Source organism: Gadus morhua, chromosome 6 (assembly GCF_902167405.1).
Source record: "Gadus morhua chromosome 6, gadMor3.0, whole genome shotgun sequence".
In the NCBI taxonomy this organism is placed as follows: Eukaryota; Metazoa; Chordata; class Actinopteri; order Gadiformes; family Gadidae; genus Gadus; species Gadus morhua.
In genome coordinates this window covers 24850293-24875428 of record NC_044053.1, presented here as the reverse complement: position 1 = coordinate 24875428, position 25136 = coordinate 24850293, and the positions used below count along the sequence as shown (strand labels likewise).

General features: G+C 44.0%; 1 protein-coding gene across 2 annotated transcripts in view; it reads right to left on the bottom strand.

The window, feature by feature from the left end:
• The window catches only part of fras1 (Fraser extracellular matrix complex subunit 1), a 159418-nt gene extending 144687 nt beyond the window's left edge, over nucleotides 1–14731 (bottom strand). For both annotated transcript variants that reach the window (XM_030358483.1, XM_030358484.1), the window contains exons 1-2: nucleotides 14239–14731; nucleotides 12922–12953 (exon numbers count right to left, since the gene is read on the bottom strand). In XM_030358483.1, coding sequence (XP_030214343.1) covers nucleotides 12922–12953; nucleotides 14239–14296 — 90 coding nt within the window. In that variant the 5' untranslated portion in view covers nucleotides 14297–14731. The remainder of the gene's footprint in view (nucleotides 1–12921; nucleotides 12954–14238) is intronic.
• Nucleotides 14732–25136: the final 10405 nt, after the last annotated feature.

The window sequence follows — 25136 nt, the reverse complement described above, 5'->3', positions numbered from 1 at the left end:
GCCATGGACCTATTGGTCGACGCAACGGAGACGGCGAGGGCTGTGGTTGGTCCTCTAACAAAATTTCTCATTTCTGGAATCACTTCTCCGGTTTGACTTTGCACCTTAATTACTTTGTACATTGTTTACTTTGCACCTTAAAGGTGGGGTATGGGATTTGCGAAACGCCAGGAGATTTTGAAAATACAAACTCAAATGGTCCTACCCCCTCTCCCTCAACGCTGACTCTGACTCCACCCATTCCAAGTACATGGACGCGCAATCATGCACGAGCGAACAGATGCGATTTAGATGCGCGAGAGCAAGCCATTAGCTAGTTAGCTAGCTCCAGTAGCTACCGCAGGTTAACAACAGAAGCTTGCTCTGGGTCAGGAGCTTTGAGTACGTGCACGAAGGGGTCGCGCAGGGAGCGGGGGAAGGGGTGTGCAGTACGACCGTTTGATTGACGTACTTACTGTCCAATGCCACTCGGTGGGATTGGACAGTTTTTCGAGCCCTGCCCGTTCCACAGATGATTGACTTGTTTAATTTTCATGTCAGTACTTCTGACTCAGTGGCTGTAAGCGGGTTATGATAAGGATTTCAAGTAATTTTGCAAAAATGGCAAAAAAAGAGAATTCAATACCCAACCTTTAAGGACCAATAAAACACCAAATAAGATTTGAAAAGCTTTGGAAGTTATTTACAACACTGCTTACATGGTTTGTAGTCAACATATAAGATAGATCGGGCGGCGAATTGCATTGTGTATCCGACATCCCGACGGAGAGCTGCTGAGGGGTCTCCATAGTTACGGAGTCGGATTACAGAGTCGGAGTATACTTTGGCTAAATGGTCCGGGTGGAACTCTGACTTTAAGTTTAAAATTCCGCATCCCAAAACAAGCCTTTACATACTGTGGCATCCCGCCCCGTAAGCCTCGGCCCGGACCAGCCCGAGGGTTGATCCTGGACGGCGTGTACCGCCGTCACCCACCAGACGGCGACCGAGAGCAGCCCCTTCGCCTCCCCAATCAGTGTGATTGGGGGACACCTGGCCGAAAGCCGAGGAGGCAATATAAAAGGACTGTCATTTGGGCAGACCAGGGAGGAGAGCGAGGAAGGAGGAAGCGATCGGGTCTGCGAGCAGCTAGAGGCCCACGGAGGCCCTAGAGACCGCGAGTACCTTGTTTGTTGAAGCTGTCTTTAACCCCCGCTAAACGTGTCGTTTATCCGTGGAACCCGGCCCAATCGAGTACCGGGTTGCCACAATACGCAATATTAACGCTATGTACGTCACATTTACGTACCGCGGTACACCTCTGTAACCGCACTGAAGTGCCTGTACCATGACTGATCGGTACAAATACGTGTAGGCCTACCGTTACACCCCTATACAACATTATAAAAAAAGAAAACGGGTACACTAAAGTACCTACTTCATCAATTACCTTAAGACAATACAAAGGCAAAAAAGGTGACGTACTGTGGGCCAATGGGCTCGAACTCATTGTGCTACAGCGTGCCGTTGCTACTACGGTGTTGCTATGAGCCGAGCTCAGTGCGCTATGCTCCGCCTGTAAACCGCCGCAGTCAAATTCTAGCGCTTGCTGGACATTTCTAACAGAGCCCAGGGCCGTGCATCGTTCTAACCCAAACCCTAACCCTTGGGGTTATAAAATACATAATATTGCAAACCGGTTCAGCCTGGAATGAAGCAGCCATTCTCCCGAGGGCCAGTCGGCCGGGGGGCGAGGTCAACTGAGGCACTCCACCTGCAGGGGCATCAACACCTCAGTAGCAAGCTTTAAACCATGAAAGAGTTTCTGTGAGAAATGTTTCTCCTCAAAAGCGTCATGAAAGGAGCAGACTGAAGGCTCTTCACAACCACCACATCTTAATAATTCAGAGTCTGAGAGAGAAGCTCCCAGAATGGTCTATTTATGATCTACTGCTTCACAGACCCTAACAGATCTCAATAGACCTCTAACTCTAACCTTCTCGTCTTGAAGAAGACTTCTAAACACTAAGAACACTTTCTTATTTTGAATTGCTGTCAACAGTTCAAAGTGAGAAAAAGATCCTACATTTTACACACTGAGCTGAAAGTTTGAAACTTTACCCAAAATGAGAAAGGATGTGACACACACTATGAAAGACTATGCAACACAGTATCACATGCTAGGTAGCAGACGCTATTCAGCAAACACTAGGTAGCACACTAGGTAGCATACAATAGGTAGCACACTATGTACATGCTAGGTAGCCCACTAGGTAGAAGATGGTAGGTAGCAGCGTTTGGAACCACAGGAGTACCATCATAGCCCCTTCCTTCTGAGGCTGGTAGCATGATGTAATTAACCTTGGTTGGGTCATCTGACAATATGGAGAAAGATACATATTATCATTCTATTATCCAGATTCACGCAACTTTATTGACCAAATGATCACTGCAAGGCTGTCACACTTGTCTGCCACCGCTATCATCTGGAAGAAAGGTGCAAAGTTCTCTCTCGTTCTCTCTCTCTCTCTCTCTCTCTCTCTCTCTCTCTCTCTCTCTCTCTCTCTCTCTCTCTCTCTCTCTCTCTCTCTCTCTCTCTACCTTTTATTATTATCCTTACCCATGATGCTCTTTGTTTCTCTTGGGATTGACTGTCCTCCTCAGTCCCCATCCCCCATTGTCTCCAAACCATCTCCCTTACCTCCCTAATCTCCTCAATACCCTTCTCATCTCCTCCCCCACCTCCCTCACCTCCTCCCTACCTCACTCATCTGCACCACCCCCCTCTATCGCCTCCCTCACCTCCCTCATCTCCTCCCCACCTCCCTCTCCTCCCTCATCTCCACCCCCCCTCTATTGCCTCCCTCCCCTCATCTCCTCCCCCCCTCGCCTCCCTCACCTTCTCCCTGACGTCCCTCATCTATTCCCCACCACTGTCATCTCCTCCCCCCCTTTATCGCCTTCCTCAACTCCTCCCTCACCTCCCTCATCCCCAACCTCTGTAGTTGGGGCCTGGTACCTTGGTCTGGTTAAGGGGTCTGTAGTTTGAGCCTGGCCCCTTGTCTGAGGCTGCATCCAGGGCTATTTAAGCGGTGGCTTACATTTTGATCCAACAGTGGTGTGCATTTTCAGGAATTCAAGCCAAGAGGCAAGTGATATATTTGGAGCTGGTCCTGCGTGTTGACAGTTTACAGTTTTACAGTTCCCGGTCTGAGAAACAAGGCTCCAAGACAGTTTAACAGAGGCCTCTGAGGTGCAATACACAGCCATACACAAGGTATAGCACAGCTCTTGAGAAGGAAAACCCCACCTTGGTATTCACAACATAAATATAAACTGAGCCATTCAAACTCATCTTAGCTGTCAAACCGACCATAAAAGATACCGGACATTCACCCTCATAATCTAAAGAGGGGATAATAATATGCACCAATAGTCAGGCTTGCTTACCGACTTCAGGTTGTAATGGAATGACGTTGCAAGGTAGAATAAACTACAGATATAATATCATTTGTATTATTATTAATAGATATTTTGTTGTCTGAAATTGACATAAGGGAGGTAGTAGACTACCACCACATCCTTGTTTTAAAAAATTATTACATTAGGATGGATCATTATGCCTAGGTGCATAAGCAGGAACAAGCCATTGGTGGTGGTGATGTTGGTGGTGGGGAATTTGGTGGTGGGGATGTTGGTGGTGGTGTTGCTAGTGGGGATGTTGGTGGTAATGTTGATCATGCAAACTTCCTCTGACTAAAACATAAAAGTCAAGAACTGGATTCCAGAGTTCCTGATGTCTAGGGAGCTCAGAGCTCACCATGGCAACGTAGACTGGATGTAAACACTGGCCTTGTCACGCTGTACATCTCTAGTTCTCACTCCCAATCTCTCCCCCTACCTGCAGGCCTCTATCTCTCTTTAGATCTCTATCTCTCTTCTGTCTCTATCCCTCTCTCCCGATCTCTCACTCTGCCCACATGCCTTTCTCTCTCTATCCCTGTCTCTCCCCCTACTTGCAGGCTTTTCTCTCTCTCTCCCCTTAGTGGCATGCCTCTCTCTCTCTCATTTTCTTTCTCAACGTCTCTTCCCTTACCTGCATCCCTCTCTCTCTCACTCTCTATCTCTCTCTTTCCATCTATCTATCTGCCCACATGCCACTCTCTCCTCCCTCTCCCTCTAGACATATAGGCAGTGTTGGTCTCTCTCTCTCTCTCTCTCTCTCTCTCTCTCTCTCTCGCCCTGTTTGAAGGAACATCTATACTTAATGCAGGGTACCCTAACCATGGACCTATTAAAGAAAAGACAGCAGATTAAAAAATGGCGTCCATTCATTCCGATGAAAACTGCTCAATGGCGCAGGGCAACATCAAGGAGAGATTTGCTTCCGCATCATGGGAGCCAGCCACGCCCTTGTGCATGACGTGCCGGATGCAGAAATATTCTCGTTGTCTAGCATTGTTAGTATTGTAGCATCATAAGCGAGCGGTCTATCTACACATCCCTCGGCGACTTTAAGTGACAAAAAGTCAACACAGTGCCTAAATACATCAACGTCATTCATGTTAAGCAAAAGGAAAAACCTCAGACACGAGAGTTAACTGAGCCGTCCACTGAGCCCTCTCGGATGCCAGGCCGAAAAAACATTTGTTTCACTACGACTCCTTTCAGCTGCCCTCCCCTCCTTCTCCTGCAAAAAATAAATAAATAAAACGGCTAATAAAATGCTTGAGGTGGCGATTTGGAAAGAGAAAAATTACATTTCATTAGTACATTGTATAAAGATAATTATGAGCCTCTGATTGATATCCAGACATTTTTTGCGGGGACAAATTCCCCACTTGCAGTGGAGTGAACGGAGATATCTACTTCCGGGCCCCTTGAATCGAGGGACCTGTCCACAGCCCGCTTAAACAGCTGCAATACCAGGCTTTGCCGCTGAGCACTGATGGTTTGCGGAAGTATGCACTGTACCTGGGGGCTTGACTCTAACCCCTATGTGTGTCCTTGTGTGTGTGTGCGTGTGTGTGAGTGTGTGTGTGTGTGTGTGTGTCCACTACTTGTATGTGGCTTATGAGCTCTACTGTGATGGCTTGACGGAATGACAGAGCAGCAGGGAACCAGTGGTCTGTCATTAGGAACTAATCTAGACCATCTAGAGTCTAAAGTAGCTTTTCAATTGGTCATTATGCAGTACAACCGCAATGATGAGAACACTATACTATACTTTACAAATACTGAGCAAACCTGAATTGGTGATCCTTTTGTTTGAAGAAAAAAGGTCCCACTGTGAAAAGATTTAAGAGTCCTTGGTTCCGAGCATCAATCAAAGGCTCATAGAAAAAACACCTTCCCCTGGTGGGTCCTGAAAGGTCCTTGTCCCTGATCACAGAGGATCACACAGCTGTCCTCTCTGTAGCACATAGAAGGCCCAGTCTGCTGGTCCTAGAACAGCTAGACCTGCTTGTGGTGTAGACACGCTTGTCTTCCAGAGCTGCTGCTGGTCCAGACCAGGGTTGTGAACGGTTACAAAAATGTGTAAACGGTTACACGACTCCTTTTTATTTGTGTACACGGTTAACCGTTTTTTTGTTTTTTATTAAAGTGGACCGCAGTCGCACTATACGACCAATGGAGGGTGCAGCCGCTTTTCAGAAAGATTCCTCTGCATCACTGCCGCCACTCAAATGCCAGACATATACAATTATGCTTTATAAAGTAGGCTAGCCTAAATAAGTCACACAGAAAACTGAAATCTCTATTTATAAGGGACAAGAAACAAAGGATTTTTCAATACCAGTTTATTATGCACTGATAATATCAACATGTCTAATGGAAACATTTCTCCGTGTCATATACAGATCAACTCAACAGCAGCAACGAAAACGGCAGCCTCGAAAAAGTTTAATGATGCTGATTCTCTCAGCGTGTCTTCTTTTCGTTATCGTTGCATGGTCTGGAAAACAAATAATAAAAGTCTATAAGCTTTTATAAATGGCCAAGATCAACATTAATCAAACAATGATGATAATTCCCATAGTGGGAAAAGCCTGAATAATAATTATATTAATTACCTGGGCAGATTTTTGTTAAGGAATATCAGCATTTTCACGTTGTCGGGAAGAAGCCGAGAGCGTTGCTTTGGCACCAGTAGGCCTGCAGTGGAGAAAACTCTCTCTGACGGAAGTAGCTGGAATGCTCAGAAACCTTTTGGCAAGCCTGGACATTACGGGATATTTCTGTTCAATGGTTTTCCACCATGCAAGGGGTCTGTGTCCAGGTGACATGCAGGGAGATAGAGATACCTCTCTAACTCTGACTCGGGGTGCTCCTCTTCCTCATATGGCGCACCTAAGAGGTAGGCCATGGCACTGCTTTTCTTTGGTTGTTTTGGAGCTGTAATATCGTCCCCGCTCTCCTCATCCAGCTGTAATCCTCGACTTGCCCTTTCCTTGTCCTTTTCATCTTCAAAAACCGCCTCCATGTGGGTCTTTGCCGCAGCTTGCATGTCAGGTGACAGAAACCTGAGCTTCTTGTGTCGGGGTCGAGGACTGCAGCCACGACAGCAGGCTTTGATGCAGTTATAGTGTCCCATGGAGGAACCTTTTGGCCAGTGATTCTCGCACAGTGTTCACAAAAGTCGCGACTTTTTCATTACCACCTTTGTCATTACCACCGCACACCATCGGGTAGACCACTGAACCGCCTCCTCACCGCAGCTTGCTGTTGTGGCCATCGCCAATGCTTTCAGGACAGGATCCAGCTCCTCCATGAGTCTCCAGTACTCATCTTTTAACTTGAGGTTGCACGCATCCGCGTGTTTGGTAACAGAGCGGTCTGACAGCACAGCGCAGACAGCCCACCGTTGCTCTGTCAGCCACTCAAACATTCCATATATGGAATTCCATCGGGTCTTGCAGCACTGTATAAGTGCATGTTCTTTGACGGACATCTGCTTTTGCTTCACAGCAAGTGCTTGCGTAGTAGTTGTGCTGTGATGAAGATGAAAATGCGCAACCAGTTTGCTGCATGCTCCAATCATGCACTCCAGGATCTGGACAGCCTTGAACCCGTCATTGATAGCCAGTTGGAGCATGTGCGCAAAGCAACAGACCGACTCCCAATAACAGGCTTGGTTGGCCTTTACAATATTTGCAGCGTTATAGTGCACGCACGCACTTACCCGTCCACTGACCTTCCACTCCACCACCACCAACTCCATTTGCAGATTTTCTGCTGTGTGGCTCTCTTCCATATTTTGTGTGGCCAATACATGGGCCTGCATTTGCCACTCTTGGTCTATATAGTGACATGTTACTGTCACATAAGATGTCGTGGTCAGGGATGTCCAGCAGTCGGTTGTCAGTGCGACATACATGGTTTGGTCGAGCAGGCGTTTAATTTTGGCCGAGCAATCTTGGTAAAGCTTTATTACCCTAGATGTAACTGTTTGCCTGCAGGGCATTGTGTAATCTGGCTCAAGAAAACTGCTGAGCTTTTTAAATCCTTCATCCTCTACCGCTGACATCAGTTGCATGTCAAGGGCCACCATTTCACCAATTAAGTTGGTGATTGAGTCGTTCAGTCCCTTCTCACACTTCTTGCCTTCAAAATGCCGCATGGTCGTCGGTCGTGCCCCAGAACGTCTAGCACCTATGTTAGCCCCACCACCGGTCTCCGTTTCAGACCACCTTGTCAGATGTTTCCAGCGCAGGTGATTGTTCATCGACCCTGTGCTGTTTTTAAAAGCTACATGTACACCACAGTGTTCATTTCACTTGGTCTCCTTTCGCGTTTTTTTCAGAAAACCTCCACGCCGCACTTCGCTGTTAAGTGTTAGCTGCCATCGCAACTTGTCCAAAGTGAAACTTACATGTTACATGACGTAATGCCCGGTGGTCAGTTACCCAACATTTATCACGCTCATTTCTTAGCGCATTAACGTTGTCAAAGTGGAACATTTGTAGCTTTAATAATCTCTAAATAAATAGTATGTGTTATTTTTGATTGAAGATATCTAGTGACAGCGATTATGTCGTAAATACCGGTAAACTTAGTCAGAAGATCTAGAAATAGAAGGCATAATGCTAGCCAGGCGCATCATTAGACCTGGGCTTTCGAGGCTATAGCCCCAGATATTTTGGGAATAGCCCCGGATCGCGGTGCCGTCAAAAAAAACAAAAACATAATGCTGAAAATAGCCCCGTAGAGTTTACTTCTTTGTAGCGAGTGAAATGCATAGCGCATCTCGTCGATAATGCTGCCAGCCACGCCCTTGTGTAGCCTTTTAGTGAGATCAGAGTGTTGAGAAGGACAGTAATAAAATATCTTTGGTAAGATGGATATATAGGAGAGACCCGTGTGCCGTAAAACTTCAATAGCCCAGGCTTTTATTTGTTTCTATCACTGAAATTTCGAACAAAACACTTGCTCAGCAACGATGGGAAATACTATCAAATGTATTATTTAAACCAGTATGAATATTACCATACATGTTTACCAGGCAATCGAATAACGCACGCACGCACGCACGCCCGCACGCCCGCCCGCACGCACGCCCGCACGCACGCACGCACGCACGCACGCACGCACGCACGCACGCACGCAGTGGTAGTCGGGAGAATTCCCTGTGGGTCATTAACGTTTCGGGCCGCGGGGTCAACGTCGCAACGAATTCGATTTTGTCTAAAGGGGAGTAACTGAGCGCCCCCTACCGAAGTGGTACAGCCCAGGTCGGCCTTGAACTGCGATTGTTCAGAAAGACGTAACAGCTAATGACAAGTGTTGGGAACGTTACTTTAAAAAAGTAATTAGTTATGGTTACTCACTACTTTTTCCAAAAAGTAACTGAGTTAGTAACTGAATTACTCTATAATAAAGGTAACTAGTTACCAGGGAAAGTAACTATTTGCGTTACTGTAAAAAAATAAAGTTGCTATATGTCAAAGAATTTGGATTTTTCTGAGCAGTTTTCAATTGGCCTTAATGTGTTAACTGAATTTTAATTTGCTTGATTGCAAAGGCTGTGGAACATCTGCCAAATACTACAGAAAATACCCACTTTTCATCGGATTGCTCCGGACTCGCCATTTCTGTTGCTTCATCGAATCTGTTTGGAGTGTGCGTGTGCGTGTATGTGGCGCACGTGTCCTGGCTTTGGTGTAAAAACACTGGCTCCGATAGGCTACCATGAAACATGACTCTGCCTTAGCTAATCATAATCGCTTATCTTGTTGTTAACCCACCCGGTCTCCTCACTAGCAGTTTGTGTTTGGAGCCAGGGGTGCGTTCGGATTACGCAGTTTATTCAATCAATTCATAGTAACGCACCGCATTTAACGTACAGTAACGGTAACGGCGTTGTAACGACGGAAACAGTAATTAGTTAGATTAACCCGTTACTGAAAAAATAACGGCGTTACCTAACGCCGTTATTTTAAACAGCGTTATTACAAACACTGCTAATGACAACATTGAACTCTCGTGCAGGCTCCAACAGAGACACACAAACCCACACACACACACACACACTTTTAAGAAGTTTTTCACCCGCTCCGTATCCAGCTTGTTTCAGGCTTTAAGCACCCAGGCTACTAGTATGCGGCGAGCTGGGGCTCTCTTGTTCCCCCCTGCAGTGTATTCCTTGCCCGCATCCCCTGCCATCTGTCATACGATTCATGTAGACTGGTTTTGAACGGCTGATTCCATGGATGTGACTATGAACAATTATTGAAGTTTAACATTTTGTTCAGCAAATTTGGCAACTGACAGATGCAATATAAAATGCAAATTTCTGACTTGTACATTTATGGGCAGATTTAGAATAATTTGTTCCAAAATGTTGAAAATTGTATTCTCTATGCATAGCGCATCACTTTGATATTGCGGTTTAGTGCTGCTCTAGTTTGCACAGCTTCAGAAGACCCGCAGAGTGAATTCAACCCTGTCATCTTGACATCGGGTATATGCGTATGACTTTTTAGCTACAGGCTTTTCTAATGTCTAATTTTGGCTGCTGGTGTATGTGGTGCATTTCCCTATCCTTAAAGGGGAGCTATTATGCTTTTCGACTTTTATGACCTATAAACGTTGTTATAATGATTGATAGTCGTGTTTAACCATACACAAAAAACGATGTAGATTTTCGGGAAACTCTTCCTCTCATCTGGGCGCTTTCAGCCTTCTCTGTCAACGCTCCGTTTCGTCCTTCTCCGCCCCCTCGCCCCCCTCCTGCCAACCTAACTCAGTTGTGATTGGTTGCCTTCCTTGGAGCGCACACGGGGGCAGATTTGACCAGGCATATGGGGGCGTGGCAGGAGTAAGTCTACGTAGATGTTTCCCGGAAATGTGAACAAGTGAATCGCAATCGTTGTCCCGAGTGTTTAGCGCTCTGCACAGCCACCCCAGACTGTCAGCAGGGAATACGACGAAATGCATGTACGTCATTATTTGACACTTTAGAATGGTTAAACATGACTATCAATCATTGTAACAACGTTTACAGGTCATAAAAGTCGAAAAAGCATAATAGGTCCCCTTTAACGTAAACATTAACCAATAGGCCTGCCCCGACGTGAGTCAGACATGAAGATTGGTCTTTCCTTTCCTTCTCAAATTGCATGTTCATCACCCAGATTTTCAAATTTTCTTGGGGGAGAAACCCCCGAACCCCCTGTTTTAAAGGACTCTAACTTCTGGGCTACAGCGCCGAATGTTTCCAATTGCTAGCGACGCTCCTGATGCTAGCTATGGGCTAACTTAGCCTATCGGACACGCAATCAGTGCACTTGCAAATGTGCCTGCAAGTATAACCGGTCGTGGAATGACCTTATTTAATCATCAATCTACCGCAAATACGACCAAACAGATGAACATTGAACACATACACAAAGCACACCGTCCAACCCGGCGGATGCTGACAGACAGCCCACAACAAGCCAAACATCACCACGGCGGTCGTGCTCTCTCTCTCTCTCCTTCTCTCTCTCACTCTCGCACGCCCGCACACAATCACTCCAACTTATCCAACTCCAAGGCTAGGCTGCTTCACTAAGACCACAAGTAACCACAAGGCCTTCATAACCATGCAGTATGCCGAAGCCGAAAACGACACACACACGGTCGCACACACTCATCTTATGCAAAACAATCTGTTTTATCATCAACATTCAGTCACTGCAAAGATTTAAAGACTAGCCTCGCTCTTACCATAAGTTAGAATGGACCCAAAATATGTGATTGATGGTCTGGTTTGGCTTTCGTTTACTATCCGTTTTTAGTATGACTTCTCAACATTACGTCTTTCTTGTGTTAGGCGCACATGGCTAATTTGCATACGCGCACAGGATTGGCTGCCTCTGCAAGGCAAATAATATAACATATTTAATTATCTTTCTATCTGTCTATCTATCAACGCATGTGTCTAGTTTTAATGTGAGGTGTTTTGTGTGTGTCCAGTAGGCCTGATCCGCACACTGATCCGTTTCACCACTAGTGTCCAGTCAGATTTGTTGTCTCCCTTGTTCTGTGTGGTCTTGTAGGCTATACTGTGTGAGCCGAATTACCTAAATTAATTCCCGATAATTTGTGTAGTAATAATGACTTGACTAGGCTATCTATCTATCTAGGCCAGGGGTTCTCAAAGTTTGGACAGCTGAGGGCCAATTTAGGAACCCAAAATTTGACTGAGGGCCGCCAAAGAAAAAAAAATCAGACGGAAAATCCTTACAAAGTTATAAACAGTTGGATTAAAACTAACAAATGTAATAGGATTTAATTGAAGGCTAGAGAGAGTTTACTTTTTTTTAAGTTAATATTGAATTAATAAAAAATTAAATAATATAATAAAAATATATATATTTTTTTACTTTCAGCTGTATGTCATTGTGGGCCGCCAGGAATGTTTCTGCGGGCCGCCATTGGCCCGCGTGCCGCACTTTGAGAACCAATGATCTAGGCTATTAGTCAACAATTATTCGCCAAAGGCGAAGTGAATAGTGGTGAATAGCCCCCGAGAGCGAAGGTTTATTTGTAGTTATTAGCGGACATTTTGTGATGAAAACAATATCGAGTTTGAGATGTCAATCATGGGAAATTGCCCAATATCCCGAGATAGCGAACCAATCAAATTGCGCCATCTTAGGAGGCTCACGGGTAGCATATACTAACTATATATAATATCTATGCATTTATCTATGCATCTGTATAATCTGCTGAACCCTCATTTACTAGTCTCTACTCTCAAGGTTCTCAATGCGGCTTTGGTCGTTTCTCCCCAACGTGACATCATGCAATGCATTCTGGGGGAAATGAGAATCAATAGCAAACAGCTAAAATAGAACCTACTTTTTCGTATTACATTCCGTTTTGTGATACCTAACAACATTAAATACAATAAATAACAGTTTAAATCTTTATTACCAACAAGTAAATTGCAAAAATTCGTTTGAAAATAAACCCTGCAACACGGCCTTCAACTAAACAGGTCAAGGAATAAACCAGATAATTTTACTAATCTGGTTACTTGAGAGGTTAAGATTTGAATCTTAAACTCCAAGACACGCCCCTTCCGTAAGTATAACTTCTAATAGACACACTGACCAATGGCAGCCAAGGATAGGACACAAGGATTTAGACACAAGATGTCATCACTGAAGGCTTCCAACTACCATGCTACCTCAAAGGGAGCTCATCGAAGAACCGCCATCATCATCATCATCATCATTATCATCATCATCAAAGTCAGAGCAAATCAATTATTGATCACTCACATCCTGTCAGCTAACACATCAATACAACCTGATCAACAAAACCCCACAACTTTACCTCTCAACATGATTCCGTCATGTGAATAATACATGAGCATATTACCCATTATGCTTTGTAAAGCAGGTCCGGGCCTGTGATGACCATGGCGAGTGATGGTGAGTGTGGGGTACATACCATATACAGCGATCCATGGTGAACACAGGCTCCTGTAAGAAGAGATGGGGTGGGCATTAGCGTGAGGAGCCACAGTGAGAAGAAGTTCCCCATACAGGTCAAGGATTCATGGCCACAAACTGCTTCATAAACACCGACAATGTTCTCATCTGCAGTCAGAATCTGGTTTATGTGCATGTATATGTTGGCCTGTGTCCACCCAAATAAGGCAGATAGGCATTTGTAAAGTCCGCTGACTAGGGTCATCTATCTGTGTGGACACTATATATGGGTACATTATGAAATGGCGAAATGGCTAATCAACATCACACCAGATTGTCACAAAATTCAGGCATTTAAGTTTTGGAAAAGAGTTTGGTGTTGTTAAGGTAATTAGTAAGACTATAGGGGAAAGCAGGGACTATGGTAAAAGGAAAAGTCCATCTAGTTGGACCCTGCAGCGACATAAATCCAAATCCTGTTAGGGTTTAGTGTTTCGGGAGAAATTACTCAAAGTGTTTCATACTGCGACTCTGTGCAGGAAATATACCTGTAGGGCATATTATCTGAAACACCTACAGATAATTTAAACCTGTTCCCGCCAGACTGCTCTTGCCTGACAAGATGGTCCCGTTTCACAAAACTCTTCTGCACCATCCTTTGAACAGAAGTCTAGCTGTTGAAGTTCACTAATATGCTTACATTTGGCTTATATTCATACAATCCCTATTTGCAGGTATGTAAAGTAAAATCTAATTTAATCTAACTTTAAACGTGTGTTTTTCTATTTGGAGTTTCTATAAAAAAAAATCGAGAAGTGGTCACAAAGAGGTTATCTTCACTATACATCTTGTGAGGGAGATCTACACACACTTTTTGAATAGACTTTGATGATGACTATAAATTCAGAAATAAGGTTGACAAGACATGGGTTGCTAACATCGTAGACTTTAACCGAGCTCATTTTGGGGAGAAAAGGTCTTCATCCGTGCTCTGATGATCTTACATGAGTGGCAGGGAGGCTATTACTCATTCATGATGACTCCTAAACCAACCACACAAGCGTGGTGCACAGCAGAAATCTGTAATAACGGCCTAAATCCGGGTTATAACACACCTGGGGATTTAAATTCTGCGGGAATTATTTTCATGGATACCTTGCCAAAAACGTTATCCCCAACACATAGCCCTAATCTTATATAAACATAGTTTTGTCTTGCTATACGCATCAGGCCTATCCCATGACCTGATGCTCTATTTAGGATCACCAAAACAAATATCCTTTTGAAATTTGATACCTCAAAAAGATAAACCAGCACTGGACCAAAGAATACCCACCGTATGCTCCGGGGGAGCCGCAGACCACCGCGGCTACAACGAGCCACCATAAAGCCATGATCACGGCGACCAGCGGGGAATACGACCCGATCCCGAGGAAACGCCGTCTCGCTTGACTTACACTACAATACCTAGCGGAACTACCACCATTATATTGTTATTCTTCAAACGTTGAAACAAATGGCGCCACCGGACCAGGGAGTAATTAATATAGTCTACTGCAGAAAAAGAGTTGGACGGGTTTGTAGAGTCGAGGAGCGCACCGATCTCTCCGCGTCGCGGTCTGAAGGAATGCGGTCCGAAGTGTTCCCTCGGCGGACTAACTTCCCCTCCGGTACCGGCAGGTGTTCTCCAACCTGCGAAGCTCGACCAGCAAGGCGATTAAATCGCGTCCAGATAAATTAACCCTATAATTAGCATACTACACAGACAGGACGGCTCGCACGACACAGCTGCCGTCTGAATGGGTCCTGGTGGTGGGAGCCGTCCCAGTGCCCATGGGTCCCACCCCTCGTTACACCCCCAAGCCCAACTCTTTTAGAGGACTCAAATCACAGCACTGCCTGTCTGCTGCAGAGATGCGCTCAGTCAGAACCACACACTGGTCATACCGGTGAGAGGGCACATGGTCTATGGAACACTTTATGGTCACACACATACACATTAGCCAATACTCACCACTCAGTGAGGTTTGTAGTAAGTTATATTCAGCATGCTTAGGGCTAGTCATTGTTAGAATCATTCACTTTAAGGCTCAGATTCCTTGTTGTCACATGGTGGTAGAAATCTGGTGACCGAGACTTTTGTCATTTTCTCTCCTCCATCCCCTCCTCCATCCCCTCCCCCGTCCACAGGATACAATGGTCCACTGGACTACCGCGGTGGAATGTCTCGTATTTACTTTGAAGTCGTTCCATGCCTTTCTATAAAAAAAAAAAACAAACAGGAGGCCTACCGGGCGACCTGTCACAAGTTACGATCACTTCTGCTGATCCCATGATTTCTGACATCCTAAATGAGTAGGGCAAACCCAACGTGGTCCCTCAGAATAGAAACGAGCCCATATATATTTTTTTATAGATCGGTTTTGTTCATAAATAAAAATTGGGATGTCATCAATAACTTTGAACTTTTCACCCCTGGTTATGGTAGAGCTATCCATCCCGGACCATAATGTGACGGTAGGCCAAATTTTCACAGGACCGACAGGTGAGGGTTGACTTCCTACCTATCACCGGACCGACAGGTGACGGTAGATCTACCCGTAACCGGACCGATAGTTAAGCCTACTCGCCACTCTCCTACAAGCCACAAAATATCGTGGAACACAACCATTGTCCTCACTAACAAGGCAGTTTTCTGGCAAAGTTCCACCTGTTAAACCAATCGAACGGGAGAAAATGTTGAGCTACAACTAGACCTACTAGAGAACGTACAACAGAGTCTCACTCAGAGACTGCCCCCTGGTGGACGTTGTTATTGGCAATTTTTTACTCGTGTGTGTGTGTGTGTGTGTGTGTGTGTGTGTGTGTGTGTGTGTGTGTGTGTGTGTGTGTGTGTGTGTGTGTGTGTGTGTGTGTGTGTGTGTGTGTGTGTGTGTGTGTGTGTGTGTGTGTGTGTGTGTGTGTGTGTGTGTGTGTGTTTGTGTGTGTATGTGTGTGGCGGATTTTATAATAAATAAATAAATATAATATTCCGCCCGGCAAAACCGAAATCGCGCATATAATTCAACATCATCATAATAAAGAAATGGATCGATACGGTCACGGACAATCCGTTCCCGGCGCAAACCGCGTTGAAACTCCTCTTCCCATTGCTCAAAACGAATAGCCATCTTTACCCTGCATTAGTGTTGAAATCTTTTTACGTTTTTTTCTTTTAACGGTTCTTTATCGTTAGTATGGAACTTACACCAGCTAGAGGGGAGGTGTAAAAGATAAGTTATAACTTAGTGTTACGTTGAAACTATCTGCTTGGTGCAACTGCTATTTTTTTAGTAGAGTGTAAAGTCGAACGTTTGGGTGATTTACGTTCAACGTAGCCTAAAGGCCCTAGCACCAACAGGAGGCGGCGCGACGGCCGCGCTGCAGTATAAAATCAGGAAGTCACCTGTCAATCAACCGCAGCAAAGACACGAAACGCAATGGGTGAGTAGCCTATTGTAGCCTAGTTTATTTATTTTCCATCTTTTTGGCTGAATAATTGGAAAAATGTATAATCTGCGAAGTGAAAGTATGTTTTCAAGCATCAGATCAACTTAGTTTGTAGGGCACTTTATCGTTTTATTTACTGTCATTTCTTATTTATTTTATATTTTGCCATTATTCATCTACTGCATCAACAATCTCAATAACTGCAGGACCTTCTATTAAGCCTTTTTAGTATATAGTGCAGTCACCTTTTAAGGCCAATTGTTATTGTGTGTATTTATTGTATTGAGCTCCTGGATGGCTTTATTGATCCCCATTGGGATCAATACAGTATCTATCTATCCATCTATCTATCCTTAACATAGCCACACATTTACATGTATGCAGCCAGTAGTTATCCATTTTAATTGAGCAAGCTCTTTTACATTTTATTGAGGTTTTTTTATTTCAACAGAACAAATAACTGTTGCCAGACCGAGGGGGGCTGCCCAAGGAGAAGACGAAGGGTTTGGGTGCACCCCATCAATGAACGGAGACAAGAACAGGGGGTATGCCACAATCTGGTCCAGGAGCTCCGTGCAGATCCTGAGAGGCACGCCAATATTTCAATTAGCTACTAAGTGTGCAATGGCAGAACCATATGGTGCAGCCTATATGATGACCTATAATCTAGTTATTATCCCTCTCTGGTATACTCTTTTGCATATATATATATACTTTTTTTTATCCCTCGGGATAAATACAGTGATGTTATTGCTGTGCTGGATTCAGTAGCCAGTGTATTTTATTTGAGTGCTCGAGACACTTAATGTTATTTTTCCCTAAATCCAGAGAGACGGTTAATACATGATCTGATACCAGAGAGACAGTTAATACATGACAATGCATTTTTGAGCTTTGCCTGTGTTTCCTTTTACTTATCTATTTTATTGCATGAGAATGTTTCTATGTGAAGCACTTTGAGTCTGCTTCATGTATTAAAAGTGCTATATGAATGAAGTTGCCTTGCCTTAAATAAAAAAATATATATTACAAGTAATCTGGTTTCTACCTACATGGTGTGATTATATGTGACTTGATTTCGTCTATTTCCCATTATGGTTAATGGTTTGGGTACTTAGTCCACCATTGTTGATTTCTCTGAAGATCCAATCTCCAGAGCTATGCTGCCCTACAAAGCAAAAGGGCAGTAACTGCATTTTTTGGTGAAAATGAGTTATTGTGTTTTTTGTAACATTCAAAGCATTCTTTGTCATGTAACAAAACATCTCATCTCAAATGTATGTCGTTTTGGAGAAAATTGTTGGGTGTTTGTACAGTAACTACAAAAACTGCTAGTAAAGCAAAGCAAAAAGGCAGTAAACGCCATTACTGTATTCTTGCCTTGTAGCGTGTCAGTTACTGTCATTCTGCGTTGTATCGCTTCACGTAATAATAACACTGTTGCCACAGCGAAGTTACTGTTGCCATAGAGAACATCGAAATGTCCAGATTTCAGATGCTCGCGGGAATCTTTCGACGCTGTGAATTTACCAGAGAGAATTTTTTTGTGAAAACTGCTCCATTACGATGGCCCAATCCAGGGGGAGAAAGATGGTGGAACTGGCATTAAAGAGAAAGTATCCCGAGTATGGTAAGTAACAACAACGTATGATTATGACTGATTAAACGTATCACAAAAAATCCTGTCAGATCGCTGATTTCTGTCAGGCGATATTACTTGCCCCCTCCCACTCTCCAAGCCGCCCCCTCTAAACTAGTTTATCCTCCTTAACTTTATATCATCTGTTTGATCGGTGTAATGTTCTTGAATAGACCATCGCTATTTATAATACAACTAAATGGTGTAAAACTATAACAAACAAGTGCTGTCACGAGAGTTCAAACTTCAGAATACACTGCGGTCATTAGACTATGTAGCTAGGCTAGCAAGCTAATATTAAGCTAGCCTATGCCAGAGCTCTCTTTTATTTCCTCCTCATAGTCATGTTCTGTGCTATGATCGGCAGACAAACAGTTTAGGCATCCATGGCATAGCCTGACTCGCCAGACTTTCTCTCGGTTACACCATCTAACACGGAAATATGCCGGGACACAATTTGCAGTCCACATTAATCCTAATTGAAAAGGGAGGACTAATGCTAATAATCAGTGACGAAATGGTAGATGTTGCCTTTCCATATGCGTTCAGATGAATATGGCCTCACTTTGCCATAGAAAACCAGGCTGTTTGAAACAAACCCAGTATCTAAGAAAACGTCTTAATTTACAATACAAGCAAATTCACTCATGGAACAGTTTCACGGATCAGTTTAGCCTGTGGTTAGGCAAGCAGCCAAGTAGAATGATATGAATAGTTAGTGAGCCACACAAAACGTAACCAATAACTTTTTCAACTCCTTCAACACACATGTTTAAAGGATGCAAATGTATTTGTTATTTCTTACAGGTATTTATTTATTATTGTGTTGGCCTAATGAAAGCAGTATTTTAGTCATAGGCCTAATTCATGTACGGAGGGTTCTTTTTAATAAAATAACTTAATACTAAGTAGGCCCTATATGCACATCCACTTTCATATAGGTCCATGTTGTATTATATCATATTAATTAGTACATTAATTAGTACAGAAAGTCAAAGCTCAAATAAAATTAGATGGACTGATTATTGATGTTTTTTCTTCATTTATAGAAATACAGTATGTTTTTTATTAACTCCTCAAAAATGGACTAGTTGTAACTACAGTTGTAACTACAGTTATGATTATTATCTTGGCCAGTGTTACATGCATTGTTGCTTTGCATGCATACCAATAACTTTAAGTATTTTTCATTCCAGCTGCACAGGGTATTCCACCAAAGAGGAGTCGAGACTGCATGGAAGAAACATGGGTGATCCCAGACACTTTGTTGGACACCAGCTTCGACCTGGACACCAGCTTCGACCTGTCCGATGATGGCTCATACTACGTCCCAACCCCATACCTTTCCCCGACACAGACTGAACTGGAACCAACTTCAAGCCATTCCCCGACTGAACTGGAACCAACCCCAAGCCATTCCCCGACTGAACTGGAACCAACCCCAAGCCATTCCCCGACTGAAGAGGAACCAACCCCAAGCCATTCTCCGACTGAATTGGAACCAACCCCAAGCCACTCCCCGACTGAACTGGAACCAACCCCAAGCCATTCCCCGACTGAAGTGGAACTGACACAGACTGAAGTGGAACCAACTGAGGAGGAAAGGCCGCAACCACGCCCACCAATGAGGGGCCCATGTGGTTCCCAGTGTCATAGGAAGTGCACTGACCACATGTCAGATGACAGGCGGAAGGAGATATGGAGGCAGTTTTGGGACATGACGTACACAGAGCGGCGAACCTGGATGTTCCACTCAGTCACCAGACTGGAGACGAAGAGAGTTTGTGCTGCAGGCAGTCGACGTGGCCGGACATTCAGCTACAGGCTACAAGACCAGAGAGGAGAGCCAAGACGTGTCTGCAAGATGTTCTTCTTGTCAACGCTGGGCTACCACCCAAAAAATGACAGTCTGGTGATGACCATGATGGGCAATGCAAGCAGCAAGCCACTCGCTCCACCTCAGGACCAGAGAGGAAGGCAGGCCGCTGCAAACAAACTCGATCCAAAGTCATTACTGGACCACATAGAGTCGTTCCACCCTACAGTTAGCCACTATAGGCGTGAACATGCCCCACATCGACGGTACCTTCCTAGTGACATCACCATGAAAATGATGCATGCTGATTATGTGGAGAAAGGGGACACACCTGTTCGTATGAGGCGTACAGGACGGCTGTCAGGCAAAAAAAAATAAGTTTCACAAAACTTGGAGAGGAGGAGTGTGAGACTTGCTTGCAGCATGCTGAACATGAAAAATCACACACAGAGGAGATGGTGGATTGCCCAGAATGTCTAAGGTGGCAAAAGCACAAGCAGTCTGCCCTGCAGAGTCGGCTGAGGTACAAGGAGGATGCAGAGACCAGCAGCTGGCCCGACGGCACCTCAGTCCGGAGTGCAGACCTCCAAAAAGTGATAATGCTGCCACGTATGCCTGGAGTAAAATCTTGTGTTTTTACGCGACGTGTTGTGGCATACCACGAGACATTTGCCTCTGTGGGGAAGGGGAAAAACAAGAAGAACACCATCTCTGTCTTGTGGCATGAGGGAATAGCAGGGCGAAGCGCTGCAGAAATCACATCTGCATACATGGCAGCATTGGAGAAAGAGAGGGATGCACGCCACATAATTCTCTGGGTGGACAACTGCAGTGCGCAAAATAAGAATTGGTGCTTGCTCTCCTCACTCGTCACCCTAGTCAGTGGCACAACTTCACTGGAAGACATCACCCTAAAATACTTCGAGCCAGGGCACACTTTCATGAGCGCTGACAGTTTCCACCATGGTGTCGAGCAGCAAATTAGGAAGTGTCCAGGTGGTGTTGTGTACGACTTCGAGGACTTTGTGAATGTTGTGGCGAGCTCCAATTCAAAGAAAGTGGATGTTGTCCTGATGCAGAATGCCAATGTGCTGGATTGGAAAGATGGCCATTCCACTACCAAGGTCAAGAAGGCAAAAGCACCAAAGCTTGGGGAGATGGCAGAAATTCAAGTGCGGCGAGGCTCCAGGAGTCTTTTTTACAAGCGGTCACATGTTGAGACAGAATTCACAGAAATGGACTTCCTATTAAAAAAATTCATCCCAACCCTGCCCACTCTCTTGCGACCACAGGACAGGGGAGTTGACGAGATCAAAAAGAGGGACTTAATTAACAAACTTTGTCCACTCATGCCCCCAAACAGAAGGGGGTTCTGGCATTCCCTGCCTGTACTGAAGGATGTCCTGGAGGAGTAATGAAATTAATGTATTGTGTATTGTTTGTACCTAGTGTGTTGTTCTTTCATTATCCCCTGATTTCTAACAGTTGTATATATAATTATAACTATTTATCAAATGAATAACAAATAAGCTGATTTACTCATTTCTATGTATTCATGCATCACTCATGCTTCATTCAGCAATGTTTTAATCTTCCACACCATATAAAATTAACTTGCTCAAAGATATATAAAAAATATTGTTTCATATTCCAAATATTGTTTAATAAATATTGTTTAATGTAATTATATACTTGGAAAAAATGGCATGTATGCCATATGAAATCAGTATGATTCTTGAGAGTTGTTTTCACCATCTATGAATTCAATTATTATTAAATGATTATCATTTTTTTAAATGTATCCTGAGTATTCGCTTCATTAATCACTTTTGTGTATTAGGTTCTCAAGGTCCGGGAAACCCTTGGAGTCTGTGGTGCATTGACAGGGGGTCTATGAAAAAGAATGTTTATAAGCTATGACATTTTAACAATGTCCATTTGGGCCCCTGCCCCAATAGTTTGTGAATCCCTGTATTAGATCAGTGAAACAGATACTCAATTGTGTAAAATCATTAACATGGTAAATCAACTTGAACAACTACTTTGACGATTAACTTTCCAGTGCATATTATGTATTGCGGATAATGCAGATGTGTTTAAGATTAATGAATACAAATGAACTAAGAATACACCCTAATTACACTCCCATAATTGTGTCATATAAAAATATGAACACTGCTCATTTAGCCCTTGATGCAGCTTGGAAATGTGATATACTTTTGAGATGTGATGAACACCAAAACAATTTCTGAGTGAACTATAAACACCTTAAAAGGTTTAATTACATTAGCTGTGGCATCCCTGTCTTGCAGGAAACAAATGGTTCAAATCAATATAACTCAAATACAACAAAACCATAGCTATGACAAAAAAGGTTTTTGAAGAATATTAAGTTACTGCCTTCTTACTTGGTATGTAACCTTCGGAAGTAGGAGTAATACAAAGCAAAAATACAGTAACTGTAAAAAGGGGGTAAAATACAAAAAATAATAAAATTACTAATATCTGAAAAGAATAAGGTTATATGGAGTAACAATACTGCCTTATGTCCAATACGTACCTACCTACAACTACTTGGGCTGGACAACAAGATAACTTTGAGGTCATTTTTCTCAGTTTAGTGCTCTGTGCAGTTACTGCCTTTTTGCTTTGTAGGGCAGTATGGCTCGCCAGGCAATGACCTTTTTGGAGTTGTCTTTGTAATGACGGGAACTTTGGTCATACAATTCGACATATTTTTCCACCTCGACGACCAGTCTCTCATCGTCCATTCTCGTAATTGTTTATCACAAACGAAAGAGGGCGACATCCAGTGGTGAGGGGTAGATATGGAGGTGCCTACGGGACCCGGGATGTACAAACCAGCTTTTACAAAGCGCTTTTTCAGGGGCGGCGACGCTCTGAAATAGAACATTGTCTCGAAGAGTAGTTGGGCGGCGCGGCGCGGCGCGGCGCGGAATGCTGCCGCGCCGGTGTGTGCTAGTACACCCGGAATAATGGGGGCAGACTTTTTGACGCGACGCTGCGGCGCCGGTGTGTGGAGGCCTTTAGTGGGACCTTACGTTCTGCTGGTGCAACCAGCTGCAGGTGACTTGTCAAGCCCAGCGTCGCCCAGCGTCGCCCAGCGTCGCCCAGCGTCGCCCAGCGTCGCCCAGCGTCGCCCAGCGTCGCCCAGCGTCGCCCAGCGTCGCCCAGCGTCGCCCAGCGTCGCCCAGCGACGTTGCTAAGCGACGTCACCGTCTTTGCGGACAAATTATTTCTCTGCTGATCAACACTAAGAATGCTGGTAACGAATAAATGGTAAAAAGACACACCATGTGAAGTTATTTTTTCGTTTTGGCAAGTAGCCGTGTAATAAGCGGGACAATGTATAGAACGTCGAGGGTCATTGTCGAAAATAAGCCCCTTCAGGGCGAAGCAAGAACCCTTCGCTGCGCGTCGGTCGGTGTACTGTTCGCCCTGTCGGGGCTTATTTTCCCGATAATGACCGGCGTTCTATACATTATCCCTGACATATATATTTAGCAGAGTATGCCTACTAAAAAATGTGCACAAAGTTACATATGTATTAAAAAAAAAAGTCGGGTTGAAATCGGGCTCGGGCTCATAATTACGGTTAATGTGTCGGGTCGGGCCGGGCTCGGACAGAACGTGCACGGGCTCGGGCCGGGTCGGGCTTGATTTTCTGGGCCCGATCTAAGCTCTACTACACTGCCGCAAATAGGTTTGGCATAGTTATAATGGCGCTCGACGGCGTATTCATGCGTTTTGATGTAAACTACAACTTTTTTGAAAACGATGCTGTGTGCACAATGTTATTTTTGAAAACGGAGGGGGGGAAATATTCGTTTCTATAAATACCCTGCTACGTATAAACTTGGCCTTAGTTTGTTGTTGGATATTCGACAGATATTCGACAGATATTCGGATATTCATTTCCTATGGAAAAATGCTTTTTGCTCAATAGCTTCCGAGTTAAGGGACCCAGACACCCCAGACAAATGCAGCCCTGTCCTGCTTTGTGGTACTAACAAGACACACCTCACTAAATAAATCATATTTTGCACCTCCCTTTTTTTTCAAATATTTTAAGGATCCCATTAATTTCCTATGGAAAACGGCTTTTAGCTCAATATCTTCAGAGTTATGGGACCCAGACACCCCAGACCAATGCCTGTCCTGCTATGTGGTACTAACTAGGCACACCTCACTAAAAATTCATATTTTGCACCTCCCTTTTTTTTTTCAAATATTTTAAGAATCCCATTAATTTCCTATGGAAAATGGCTTCTTGCTCAATAGCTTCCGAGATATGGGACCCAGGCGCCCCAGACCAATGTAGACATGTCCTGCTTCGTGGTTTAAGAAGACACATCTCACTAAAAATTCATGTTTTGCATCTACTATTTTATTTAAATATTTTAAGAATCCCATACATTTTCTATGGAAAATGGCTTTTTGCTCAATAGCTTCTGAGTTATGGGACCCAGACACCCAGACCAATACAGACCTGTCCTGCTATGTGGTACTAACAAGACACACCATACTAAAAAATCATATTTTGCACCTCCCCTTTTTTCCCAAATAATTAAAAATCCCATTCATTTCCTATGGAAAAAGGCTTTTTGCTCAATAGATTCTGAGTTATGTGTCCCAGACACCCATGACCAATGCAAACCTGTCCTGCTATGTGGTACTAATAAGGCACACCTTACTAAAAATTCATATTATCCACCTCCCTTTTTTTCAAATATTTTAAGAATCTCGTTCATTTCCTAAGGAAAAAGTCATTTTGCTGAATAGCTTCGGAGATATGGGACCCAGACACCCTAGACCCATGCAGACCTGTCCTGCTATGTGGTGCTAAGGAGGCACCGCATAGGCACCACATAGCATATTTTGCACCTCCCCTTTTTTTCAAATATCTTAAGAATCCCATTAATTTCCTATGGAGAACGGCTTTTGCTCAATAGCTTCAGAGTAATGGGACCCAGACACCCCAGACCAATGCAGACCTGTCCCACTATGTGATACCAGAGGTGTCAAAAGTATTCACATTCATTACTCAAGTAGAAGTATAGATACTAGCGTTTAAAGATACTTCTGTAGAAGTTGAAGCATCAACTCAAGCTTTTTACTTAAGTAAAAGTATAAAAGTACTGGTTTCAAAACTACTTAAAGTATTAAAGTAAAAGTAATGCAAGGGGGAAAAAATGCCATTAAGGACAAAAGCTTAGGCCGTGCCACAGGGCCTATAGAATTACAATCATCTTTTTTGCCAAGTATGCCC